At 35.9% G+C, this 12,257-nt stretch overlaps 1 protein-coding gene across 1 annotated transcript in view; it reads left to right on the top strand.

Annotated features, from left to right (window-relative positions):
- The window catches only part of PTPRD (protein tyrosine phosphatase receptor type D), a gene marked incomplete at its 5' end in the record, with an annotated part of 277,673 nt that overhangs the window by 162,308 nt on the left and 103,108 nt on the right, over nt 1-12,257 (top strand). Inside the window, 5 exons of the mRNA XM_080361919.1 lie at nt 904-1,209; nt 2,283-2,476; nt 4,397-4,423; nt 6,483-6,600; nt 11,606-12,193. Coding sequence (XP_080218045.1) covers nt 904-1,209; nt 2,283-2,476; nt 4,397-4,423; nt 6,483-6,600; nt 11,606-12,193 — 1,233 coding nt within the window. The remainder of the gene's footprint in view (nt 1-903; nt 1,210-2,282; nt 2,477-4,396; nt 4,424-6,482; nt 6,601-11,605; nt 12,194-12,257) is intronic.

Here is a 12,257-nt window from a genome sequence, read left to right on the forward strand (position 1 = left end):
TAAACTGAATACCTGCATTCTTGACACATTGTTTGGGGATAGATTTTTATTTCTTTTCCTATAGAAGTTACCTACATTACTGGTAGGATTTAATTCTTTGCTAGCAAAGGTGTCTCCAAGCGGAGGTAAAAAAATAAAACTGACAGCCGATCTAGGGTAAGTACAAGTTACAGTCAGAATCAACAAGCCTGTCACTTTTTCCTGGTAGGTAAATCTTTGAGTAAGACTTTCTTTGTCTTCTGCATGCTCTTAGTATGTTGCCTACAATAAATGTTTCAGTAAATGCTTTCCATTTAAACGTAATTTACGGTTGACTTGTGTCAGGCAGACTCAGTTATAAAAAAAACCTGAAAAAATAGTATTTCAGTTTTGAGAGCAAGAAGGCTACAAACATAGCAATTTATGAAGCAATTTTTAGCAATTATTGCAAGTTTATAAAAATTCTATAAAAAGTAAAATAAAGTAATCCCACTTGAAGGGAATATGTCCAAATTTGTAAGTTAATACATGTCACGTGTCATTTAAAGTACTGGAGCTTGCACTAATTGCAATGGTTGTAAAGGTAGATCGGTAGTCATAGAAGTGTCACGTTTTTGTTTTATTTCAAGAGGAATTTTAATTACAGGTAGGTAATATTATTTTGAGGTTTCATCTTCATGTATTTCCCCTACATCCTTTTTCACCATTTAGTTGGTCTATTCATTTTCAATTTCCTCATGTTAATAAGCCAAGGTGCGTATGATTATCTGACCTTTTGGTTTTTTTAAGTTTCTACTTTTTTGGTTTATTTTTTATTTTCATTTGGTTATCTTTTATTTATTTTTGTTTTTTTCTTTTGTTCATTTTTTTCAATCACTCCTATCCTTTCACTCAAATCCTCCTTTAATGCACTACTGAAATTAGAGCCATCAGCTCCTCCTCAAGACATTAGTTGCACAAGCCCCAGCTCCACTAGCATTTTGGTAAGTTGGAAACCTCCACCAGTGGAAAAACAGAATGGCATTATTACCGAATACTCCATCAAGTACATTGAGATTGATGGAGAAGATGTCAAGCCCCATGAAATTTTGGGAATTTCCTCGGACAGTACTCAATACCTTTTGGAACAGCTGGAAAAATGGACTGAGTACCGGATCTCTGTGACTGCCCACACTGATGTTGGACCTGGCCCAGAGAGCTTAGCAGTATTGATTCGGACAGATGAAGATGGTATGTTGCCTCCACTACATCAGTTCGCGCCTCTATGACTCTGTCGATCTGCTGTATTTTGTATAGCCTAAGAGTATTTTTTTCTGCTCCTCTTTTTTTCCCAAATAACAGATGTTATCACCCTTTGAGTTTTTCAAGCAAAGACTGGTCCTTTTTACACCATTTTTTACACCATTTTTATATCTGGTTTTGTTAGGGCTTTTTGTTGGGTTTTTTTTTGGTTGGTTGGTTTTTTCTTTTGTTTTGTTTTGGGGGGTTTTTGGGGGTATTTTTGGTGTGGTTTGTTTTTTTTTTTTTAAGAAAACACCTTTTTGTGAGTCACATGAATCTACTGCCCCTTTGAGCTTATACATATCCTACTTTGTCCTCCTTTAACATGAAAATAACTCTTGGGAAAAACTTTCTGCCTTTCTCTTGATTTTACAGTTATCGTTATTTTTAAACAGTTATGTCAGTGAGCTTTTTTCCAGGTTTTTGTTGTTGTTGTTGATTGGTTGATTGTTAGGTTTTTTTAACCACTTTTTTATTCTATGTTGTACTTTCTTTTCTTTTTTTTTTTTTTTTTTGTTCTGAATTTTGTTTTTTGATCTTGGGAAAACTGATGCTCCACACATTTTTTTTTCTTCCATGCTTGAAAGTGACAGAAGACAGCCCTAATATCAGCCTCCTTTTTGTAGTATTAAAAAAAACCACGAAACAATTTAACAAACAGATACAAGGGAAATTTTTAAAAATCTTTTGTGTTTTTATTAGTAGTATTATTATTATTTCAATGATTAAAATATCTCTTTGTACTATAATGCTTTGAATCTCAAAGCATCTTCCTTGGCTTTTGTACATTTTTACATGTTTTTCTATTTCTCTAATACTCTTTTTTCTTCCATTTTTTGCATCAGTCATGGTTTTTGATCTTTTCACTGAAAGCTAGAGCAGATTGGTTGAGCATTTTAATTTATTGAACAATTTGTATTCTTCAAAGAAAATGTAGTGAGTCTGCCCTTTTTAAGAAAAAGATCAAGACATGGGTGGGACAGGTGCCTGTAATTCTTTTCTGTCCAATGATGTTGTTCCAGTTCCTAGTGGTCCTCCTCGCAAAGTCGAGGTAGAGGCTGTCAACTCTACTGCTGTTAAAGTGTCATGGCGCTCGCCTGTGCCCAATAAGCAGCATGGTCAGATCCGAGGATACCAAGTCCACTACGTGAAGATGGAAAATGGAGAGCCAAAGGGTCAGCCGATGCTGAAGGACATCATGCTGGCTGATGCACAGGTAATTTGGACATTTTATGTTCTTTTCTAGGTCACAGTGAAAGCATTTTGTGTGCCACAGAGCTATACAGAATTGTCTTTTTTTCCTATATTTCAGCCTACCAGCTAACATTTTTCATCCCTATTTTAACAACTTTTTTTCAGAATACTTAATGTTTAAAGGTTCTTGGGCCAAACGTAGGCACCGTTTTCTCTACAGGTGTGCAACTGAATGTTGTGTCATTCTGTTGGATCTCTTAAACCTGGTGACTTCACCTTGTGCCTGTGCTCTCAGGTTTTAAAGCATCAGGGACATCTGAGCCAGGTCATAGTCAAAGTAGCAAACTGTGCAGTGCCTGGCCCACCCACCCAATATTTCTTTGTTTCACTGGTGAACCTAGAATCATTGGAAACCTGTGTTAGCCAGTTATTACAGTGTTTCTGTCATTAGCTTGTATCTATCATATGCAACTTTAGAACTCTCCAAGGTATTTATACTCATGGTTATTCATATCAATAACTGCAATAAAATGAGGAGCTTAGTTTAAATAGGCGTGGGGTACGTATATTACAAAATTTTCTGTCCATTTTGTAAATTATGAGACATGATGAAAAAAAAAAAGCCTGATCATATGAAGTTCAAAAAGCTTCTAAAACAGGATTTTACTGATTGAGATACACTAGTGCTCTGTAAAACTGAAGATCGCCAGAGGTCCTGGTATTGGGGGAATCATCCTACATTGAAATTGTTACCAAAGTGCACACTGATGGCTGCTAGCTCTCAATTTATGACTGGAATGACTGGAAATGATAAAGAGTTAAATTTGCCTATTAAGCGTTTTATGTGAATAAATAGATGGTTTTTGACTTCTTTTGTTTCCTCTTCCAGTCTTAATTCTGAATTTCAGCTCTGCAGATAGCTTTTTGGAGAACAGGTCTTCTGTGCCTACATTTTACTGATTACCCTGTTCTCAAAGTATTGTCCCTGTTCCTGGAGGTCTTTCTTGCAGTTTTATCTTCCAGTATATCTATCTATATGTACTTACCCGCCTGTTTTGCCAAACGTGGTGTTCTTACAGCTTATATTCAGTGGAGAGAAAGATGGAAACAAGTGACGAGGTAGGAAGGGAAAAGGAAAAGTAAAAGAGAGAGGAGATGGAAAAGAAGGTGCTGCTGTGCTTTGGTTTTGCCTTTTCTTGCACAGGTTTTAACTTTTAAACTCTGTGTGGTAGTTGTTTAAAATAATTTTAAGTACTAGAAGGTCAGAAACTGAAGACTAGGTAAGATACTGGAGCCCAAATATCATAAAGGCATAAGTTGTTTTTTTTGTTGTTTGTTTATTTTTTAACACCTTTGGCTTTGACCTGCCTTTTTGCCATTTGTTCACTTCAGATAGTCATCTCCTTTCTCCTCCCCCCACTCCTTCCTGCCTGTCACACTTCTGTGATACATGTGAACAAGGCTTGTGCAGGTATAAGGACCTTGATTGTAAAAGATCAGTGTGGTTAGGTTTCAAGACTGAAAAATCCTGCTGTTAATTTAAATAAGGCATTGAATTAATTTATGAAACTTGAACATATAAACTAGTAACATAATTAAATAAACCAGGTAGCCTTTAATTCTGCCTTGGTAGCTTTTACTACTACAATTTATTCTAAAATATTGCTACATGATACAGGAGGATTAATTACTTCTTTGATCTTTCAAGGAAAGAAAAGTGGCTGGTTTTTTTAGGGAGAGCAGGAGTAGAATTAAAAATGCCCAGCCTGATTTCATTAACCAAATTCTGAGTAATTCTACACTATTAATTCAAATTGTATATTATTTTTCCAGACATCTTTCATATTTATTTTACTATTAAGAAAAAAACTTTACCTCGACCAGGCTACAAATCTCTTCATTTTTTTTGTTTTTCCTTCCAACATTCTTTACTCTCAATCAGTGGGAATATGATGATACTACTGAACATGTGAGTAGTTTTTGACTGACTGGAAAAACAGCGTGTGTTGGGTTGGGGATTTTTTTTTCTTCCTTTTGCTTGTTTGCTTGTTGCCTCTTTTTATTTTATTTTTTTTTCTCTTTTTTTGGTCATTTGCACAAATGCATGCTCCTAACATCAAAGACTTTTCCCTTACAGCACTTTTTTTTTTTTTTCCCATTGGGAGAATGGCAGTTACTGTTGCTTGCTTGTTCTGAGGTTTAGCATGACGCCAGAATGTACAGAACTGGTTTGTGTTTTCTTTTTGATGGCTGTCACTAATTTTGCCTCACAATTTCCTTTTTACAAGAAGGGGTTAGAAAAATAAAACTAAATTGGTTCAGAGTTGCGTAGCATTAGTCAGATTTTTCAGTATTCATTTTAAGTTAACATGTTTTATGTAGCTGAAAGTTGAAGTCACTTGTGCTTCCTTTTTGGTAATTCGATAAATGTATTTTGTATGAGAGCCAAATGTCTTGCAGCATTTATGCCTAAGTAGTAGTGTTTGCTCTATCCAAACCACACTTTTAAAGAATAACACTACATGCAATCATATCTCTTACACCATGAAGCACTGTTTGTTTTAGATGAGGCTAATATCTTCGTTACTGTTCAAAGGATGGTGATTGTTTTGTTTTGTCTTCCTTTACAACTTTATTCTGTTACTATCAGGTGCGGTTTCCTTATGAAAGATGAGAAGTCTGTCTTACTGATTTTGGCCTATAGGGTCAATTAAATTCTGAGATAGAGTCTAAGGAGGGAGTTTTTTTGTAGTTTTTTTAATGTGTTTTCATTTTATTTATCCCACTCATTTCTGATCATTACTTTGTTATTTCTGTATTGCTGATAACTGACTGTAAATACAATGCCAAATTCTAATCACATATGTACTAAGCTTATACCCACTATCTTGAAAATCCCATTTATTGTGGATAACATGATCCATAATTTTTATATTAACTTTTATGACTTTTGCATTTGAGGGGTGTGTGATTGCACATCTGCTACTTATTCTAGATGCCTAAAGGTACCATCTCTCTGACAGCAGTGAAATTTAGTGTAAATCTGTTCAGGCATGTGAAAATTAAAAGGAGTAGTCCAGTGGTTACAGACTGAAAACTGATGAGTTGGGAGCTTTGAACCAGTCAGTTGCCTCCAAATACTGTCCTTTTACATTTGCATATATAATTAATTCATATCAGGAGTGTTCAAGGCTTAAATTCCTCTGACTACCCTTACATAAGCCATGGTGGAAGTTTATTTCATGTGAGGTGGCTGGCCCTTCACTTTCTGTGTCTGTATATGTGTCCACACACACATGTTTGCACATGTTGCACTTTCCTTGATGCTTAGAGTTTTATCTTGCTCTATTCACTTCTTCTAGCTGAAGAGCTACTATACTCTTTTTGTAGCTGCTGTCATTTGAGAGCCATCAGATTTTTTTCTCTGAACAGATTTTTAATGGTGCTTTAGGTAGTTCTTTTAGATCTGAAGAGTGAATTGTTTATTAAGTCCTTTGAGATATTTAGATGCACAACCCAACCACTGACATAGATTGCAATGGAAGTTTAGTAAAAGTAGAAAGGCTTTCTTATTCAGCTAATCCATCATTAATTATAAAGTGTGGATACAACTGCAACAGTCTTCTTACTAGGCATTTTGTAACTATATCAGTGATGTCCTGTAAATGACTAAGTTAAATGGTGTTTCTCAAATCTACATATGCATGCATTTCACAGTATCACTAGTATTCCTCAGACAAGGTATTTCAGAAAGCTTTATTCACTATTCACACCACTTGTGCCTTAAACTATCTGAGGCATGCTATTTGGAAGTGTGCTGTCTTTGATTGCTTAAGTGAGAGAAACATCTTGCATTATGAAGTATTTCACATACAGTCTGTTGATACTCTCAAATGCTTGCTGTCACTGCCAGGAACACAAAAGTGTGTGAAATGTATGTAACATACAGGGGTTATCTGAAGGGGATTCCATGCTTTCCTGGAAAACAATCTATTTTAATCAATTCTTCGTGCTTTATTTCATCTTAGGAAATGATAATTTCTGGGCTTCAGCCTGAAACTACATACTCCTTCACTGTGACAGCCTATACAACAAAAGGTGATGGAGCACGCAGCAAGCCCAAACTCGTGTCTACTGCTGGTGCAGGTAATAATCCTATACCCATTCATCTCTGAATAAATCCTTTGACTTTTCCTTCTAGTGTTTTGCTCCTACTATTTAAAGGTCTCCTGTTGTGTATAAAGTGTTCATAGGCCATAGGAGTTTGTTTCATTATTTGTACCTTTATTTATTTAGATAAAAACAGAAACAGTGCCCCGCCTTTTCCCCTTTCTCAGTTCAAGATGCAGCCAAACTGTAATACTTAACTTTATACTTTCTAGTAGCTTTTCCATTCTGGTTTGTGTCTTCTTGGAGACTAAAAAATAGAAATTCAGAGCTGAGCAGGATATTTGAAAAACTTTCCTGATCTTTGTGGGAGCAGTAACACTGCTGCCTGTCAGTAAGAACTTTGAAAGAACCTATCTGTATGACACTAACAGCTTATCTCAGAAGAATGTGATTATTAAAGAGGAGAATTAGAAAATGGAATTAAAGTCCAGCTTGTGAAACCCTGAAACCCATATTGCTTCAGTGGCAAGCTGAGGCGTAAACTGGGGCAAAATACACCATGCCACTGTGTTCAGTCTGCATTTGATCAGAGGTGGTACTAGATGGTGGGTGTCTGGATGCATGACCAGTTCAGCTGATTCATTTAGCACTGATGCAGTGAACGGAATGGTTTTTAGATGAGGGACAAGCGTTTGGAATATTATTTTTTTTTTAATTTTTTTTTTTAAATTTAAATTGTTCACTTCGGCACAGCTTAACCAAATGATGCCACCACAGCCTTAGTGTGCTGTTCACCTACAGGTGTTCATGTCCTGTAGGTGTTCATTTTCTGGGTTTTATGGTGTAGCCATTAAGGATGTTCCATTACAATCAAATGAAAACCTTTCTAGCACCATTACAAGTTCTTTTAATAACAATGTGTTGTTAATTATAATGTATAAAGTCCAGAAGGCACATATGTTTGTATTTATACTGATTGACTCAATTTCCAAAAGAATCACTGAATGTAAAGGACGTCTTATACAAATACCAGGAACATCTATACCCTTGTCTCATCGACATCTTTGGAAAAATCTCAGTCTTAGTGGCTAGATACATCCTATAGTTTCATTTCAGATTTTAGAGTAACATATAGTCATTATTCTTGAATGATGGTGAAACTTATCCTCCAACTTGTTATTTTTCCTGAATTCTCATGATCTGGGCAAAAAAAAAAGTGATATATGTTTCTTGCTTGCATTTGAATTCGATTCAAGAAAAAGAAAGCTTGATATATTATTATTTTCAATGGTCAGTTCCCAATTTAAATAAACACAGTTGTATAGATTGTGACTTCGTTAGTTTCTAGACATAAATATAGGCTATGCAAACCTGCTTGCAAAACTTAAAAACTTCTGTGCATTTAGTCCTTATTGACTATTCATGTTTCACTCTTCCAAGATCTCAGATGCTTCTGCTTTAGAAAGGCAAACAAATCCCATGTCTCATAAAACCCTATGTGACTCAAGAGCAGCTGAAAATCAGAGGCATGCCTGTAGATGTAATATGTATTACACTGTTCTTGCAGTTTGCTTCAACCTGTGAACAAGTTATGTTTGTTCCCAGTCTGTAGAATAACAGCTAGTTACCATTTTGCTCCTTCGTACATTCCGGGTTGTATGAACACTTCTTCATGCGCTGTTACAGCTTGCTGTGGTTGAGCTTTTTTTTGTAAGGAATATTTATATGCAGGTTTTTGCAAAAGGAGACAGCAAATACAGACAGTACTAAAAGTTTGCAGCTCACTGTCTTCCTATGAGAATACATCACTCAGAGGGCTTGTAGGTCTGAAATACACCCTCCTATTCTAGAAGAGTTTCCATTTGATTTTTCTTTTTTCCTGAAGAGGTGCTATTCAGATACTACAGTAAAACAAATGAAGGATCTGACTCTCTAGTCTAAAGGTTTATGTCAGGTGCAGTTGTATTGCAATGACTGAGATTATATTAATAAGAGATATGAAAGTAGAATAAAGGTCTAAATGTTTGCTGGAGAAGCATGCTATTCGTAAGTTATTCAGATGGTAAGTAACTGTGTCCAGTCAGTGATATAAAAACATCATTTACATTTTTAGACAGGAAAGATTTGCCAAATTTAAGTGAACCTACAGTATAGTAACTGCAGTTGCTAGTGAAGGCACTGAATGTGGTTAATATTTTCACTCCAGAGTGTGGTTTTGTCTTATTGTTTCCTTTCCTAGTTTTTGAAATCAGATGTAATGTTATTAAACATTTGCAAGTCAAAGTGTTTGAAAATTTTAATTGACTTGGGGCAGAAGTTACAAAGTATGTGATAAAAAAGATGTTGATAAAAAGTAAGACTTAGTAGTCAGTGATATCATACAATTTTTATGGAGAATTTAATCATATCTTTAATTTATGAGTGGTAGTAGTTGAAGGACCTCATAGTACAAGAGCTTGTCCATTATTTGGATGTTACTCTCTGTGCTGAACAGCACTCTTGAAATGCAGATTTCAGCCAAGAGGAGAAAATGTATTTCAAGATGTTGGTATACTGTATAGCAGCTAACAGAAAAAAATTACTTCGGGTAATTTGCAAATGCAATTTGCATGATCTTCTACTACTAATGGCCTGCCATTACAAATGTTTAGCGTAGTGGCAGTTGCAAAAGGGGGTGTGAGGGACAGCTTATTGTGTAGTAACAGAGAGAGACTTCACTAGATCAGAGAATATATCATCTTTTCATGTGCAGTTTCACTTCATTTGGGCTCATGGCAAATTCAGGTATTATTATCAGAAGTAGTTTCTAAGTAAAGCTATTCCATGATAGTGGTGTATGTAGGACTGCACAGAACCCTGCCGTTTGTCCCACAAGACCGTAATTTTCATAGGTATTCATACTAAAAGAAAATGTGAACTGAAAGCTATTCTTTCTCTATCAGTAGTTGTGTACTAACAAAAAGGAAATGTATACACTTCTCAAAATCAGATAGGCTCCATATTAAAAAAAGAAAAAAAAAAATAAAAAGAAAGTGACTTGTTATCTACTGTATTAATCACAGGGTATTTTATTGGATAAGTAAGCTTTATTAGTTCCCCCGTTCTGATCGAGAGCAAGTAGTAATTTCTTTATTTCTCTGTAGTTACCACAAAGGTTAAAAATAGTTCTACTGTGAGGACTGCCACAAGAAAAAAAGGCAATTTATCACAAAAATAATTTAGTGACATCTTCCAGCAGTCTCTCCTTTAGAAAGCTGAAGGAGTTATTATTCTGTTTGTGTGGATTCTTCTTCTCTTTCATATGCTTCATTGGTTTCAGTAATAGTTAAAATGGAGAGAAAAATGTGGCCTGCAAAAAGCCTTCACAACCTTTTCTTTGTTTGATAAAAGCTCATAATAATCAATGAAGAAAAGTCAGAACTACTCAGAGAGATACTCTTTACGCAGCAGAAACTGTGGGAAAAAATTACAGAATTGTTGGGAGTGATACAGGTGAACCAGACATTTAAAAGAAATGATTTTTTAAAAATTTTTGTAAAAACTAGCTAAAATTCATGTGCAATTAGAAGCAATGTCATGATTTATGACAGATATAATCAAGAAAGGGCTTATTAAATGCAAAATTATCTTCAGTCCATGACATTCCTCCCTCATTCCTAATTCATTATGGAATGGTAGTCAGAACTTCTGACAATAAGAATCTGATTTGCTGGGTGCCTGAGAACTGAAGATAAGTAATAAAATTCATTGAAGTGTTTAAATACAGGAACCAGAGCTCACAGTGCAGCAGTTACACTGACATGGGGAGGCTTTGAATGTGAATGGAACTAATTAGTCTTCATGGAAGACTATGTTATCATGGCACTACTACTCCCAAAACTATTCTGGTAGCTTGACCTACCAGGCATTGGTACACAACAAATACCAAATTACTAAATAGTTATGGATATGCTTCTTTATCAAATTAGTCATTGTAATAGAAACGGACTATTTTGAAATTGAAATATTAATGAAAACACAAGTGAAATATATATATGTATAAATGAATAAATTAATAACTAGAAATACACAAATTAAACAAACAGTAAGTGAGATCAATTGATATGGGGACTCCAAAAATGTACACTATATAAGTTGTATAATGGGATTGCCCCTTTGATTAGAGCCAATTTGATCCTCTGGACTGCATGTCCTCAGCAAACTTACAGTCTGAACTTTTCTGAAAGACAAATCATCATCTTGGACCAGCAGATCCCAATTAAGGATTTGAGTGTATCTGGGATGCAGATGAAGAAGAGCTTCCAATGTAGTCATCTTCAGAAGAAATCCAGGTCAGATGCACCAAGACCATGCTGGAAACTAAATCATATGAGATAAGCCAGGCCAGTCAAGAAATTGAATTCCCTACTGTGCTACCACTCCAAGCTGAAACAGCCCATGCTGGAGGTGATTTGTATATGGGAAGTTAAATGATACATAGTAATGATTGTTGCAGACAAGGTTGGTCTGACTTCCCTTTACCACATTCTAGGTATCAGTGGCAAAAGTTACGTTAGACACATCTAGGAACTTGTAATTTCTCCATTATTGTTGCTACTGTTATTGTTATCATTAATTATTTTTCCATTTACAGGGATGGCAGAAATGTGCCTTGGATTAAATTAATGAATACTTATGACAATACTCTTTTTTTGCAAGCAAGGATTTGTAAGTGAGACAGAACCATTCATAAGATATTTGTTTGAAGTTTTACCTCTTGACTTGTGTGCCTAAGTCCTGTGCCTCTGAATGTTCTCTGTATTTAGAAATAATGGTAAAGGAAGAAGACAACAAACAGTAAATGGCTTTACTATCATGGTTCATTATACTGTATGACTCAGTAGTGCAGGAGACAGACATTATTTCTTCCATAAGAGAGTAATTTGTAGAACTGAGAGTGAGGGAAGAGAAAATTTATCCCTGTTTCTGCTAAAATTAGCCTCAAGAATTGTACATGCAATTCTGTTTGTATTTATCATCTTTAAATAACATTGTGCTACAGTTCCAGGCAAACCTCGGCTTGTGATTAGCCATACACAGATGAACACGGCTCTAATTCAGTGGCACCCTCCTGTGGACACTTTTGGCCCGCTGCAGGGTTATCGCCTGAAGTTTGGTCGCAAAGATATGGATACATTTACGACCATGGAGTTCTCAGAAAAGGAAGATCACTTCACGGCCACAGACATTCACAAAGGAGCTTCATACGTCTTCAGGCTCTCAGCTAGAAATAAAGTGGGCTTTGGGGAGGAGATGGTTAAAGAGATTTCTGTTCCTGAAGAGGTACCCAGTGGATTTCCCCAAAATCTCCACTCAGAAAGCTCTACTTCTACATCAGTTCAATTAACTTGGCAGATGCCACTCTTGGCAGAGAGAAATGGCATTATCACCAAATACACCATCTTGTACAGAGATATCAATGTTGCTTACCAGCCGGTTGAACTCCCTGTTGTTCCTGCTGATACCACTATGACACTTTCTGGCTTAAAACCAGATACCACATATGATGTAAAAGTACGTGCCCACACAAGCAAAGGGCCTGGTCCATATAGTCCAAGTGTCCAGTTCAGGACACTACCCGTGGATCAAGGTAGGATTTGTCTGCTTATGGCGTTGACCTTTAAAGGAGTATCGGTCTTTGGATATCAGTGTTT

The sequence above is a fragment of the Nesoenas mayeri genome (genome assembly GCF_963082525.1).
Source record: "Nesoenas mayeri genome assembly, chromosome: Z".
Lineage (NCBI taxonomy): Eukaryota > Metazoa > Chordata > Aves > Columbiformes > Columbidae > Nesoenas > Nesoenas mayeri.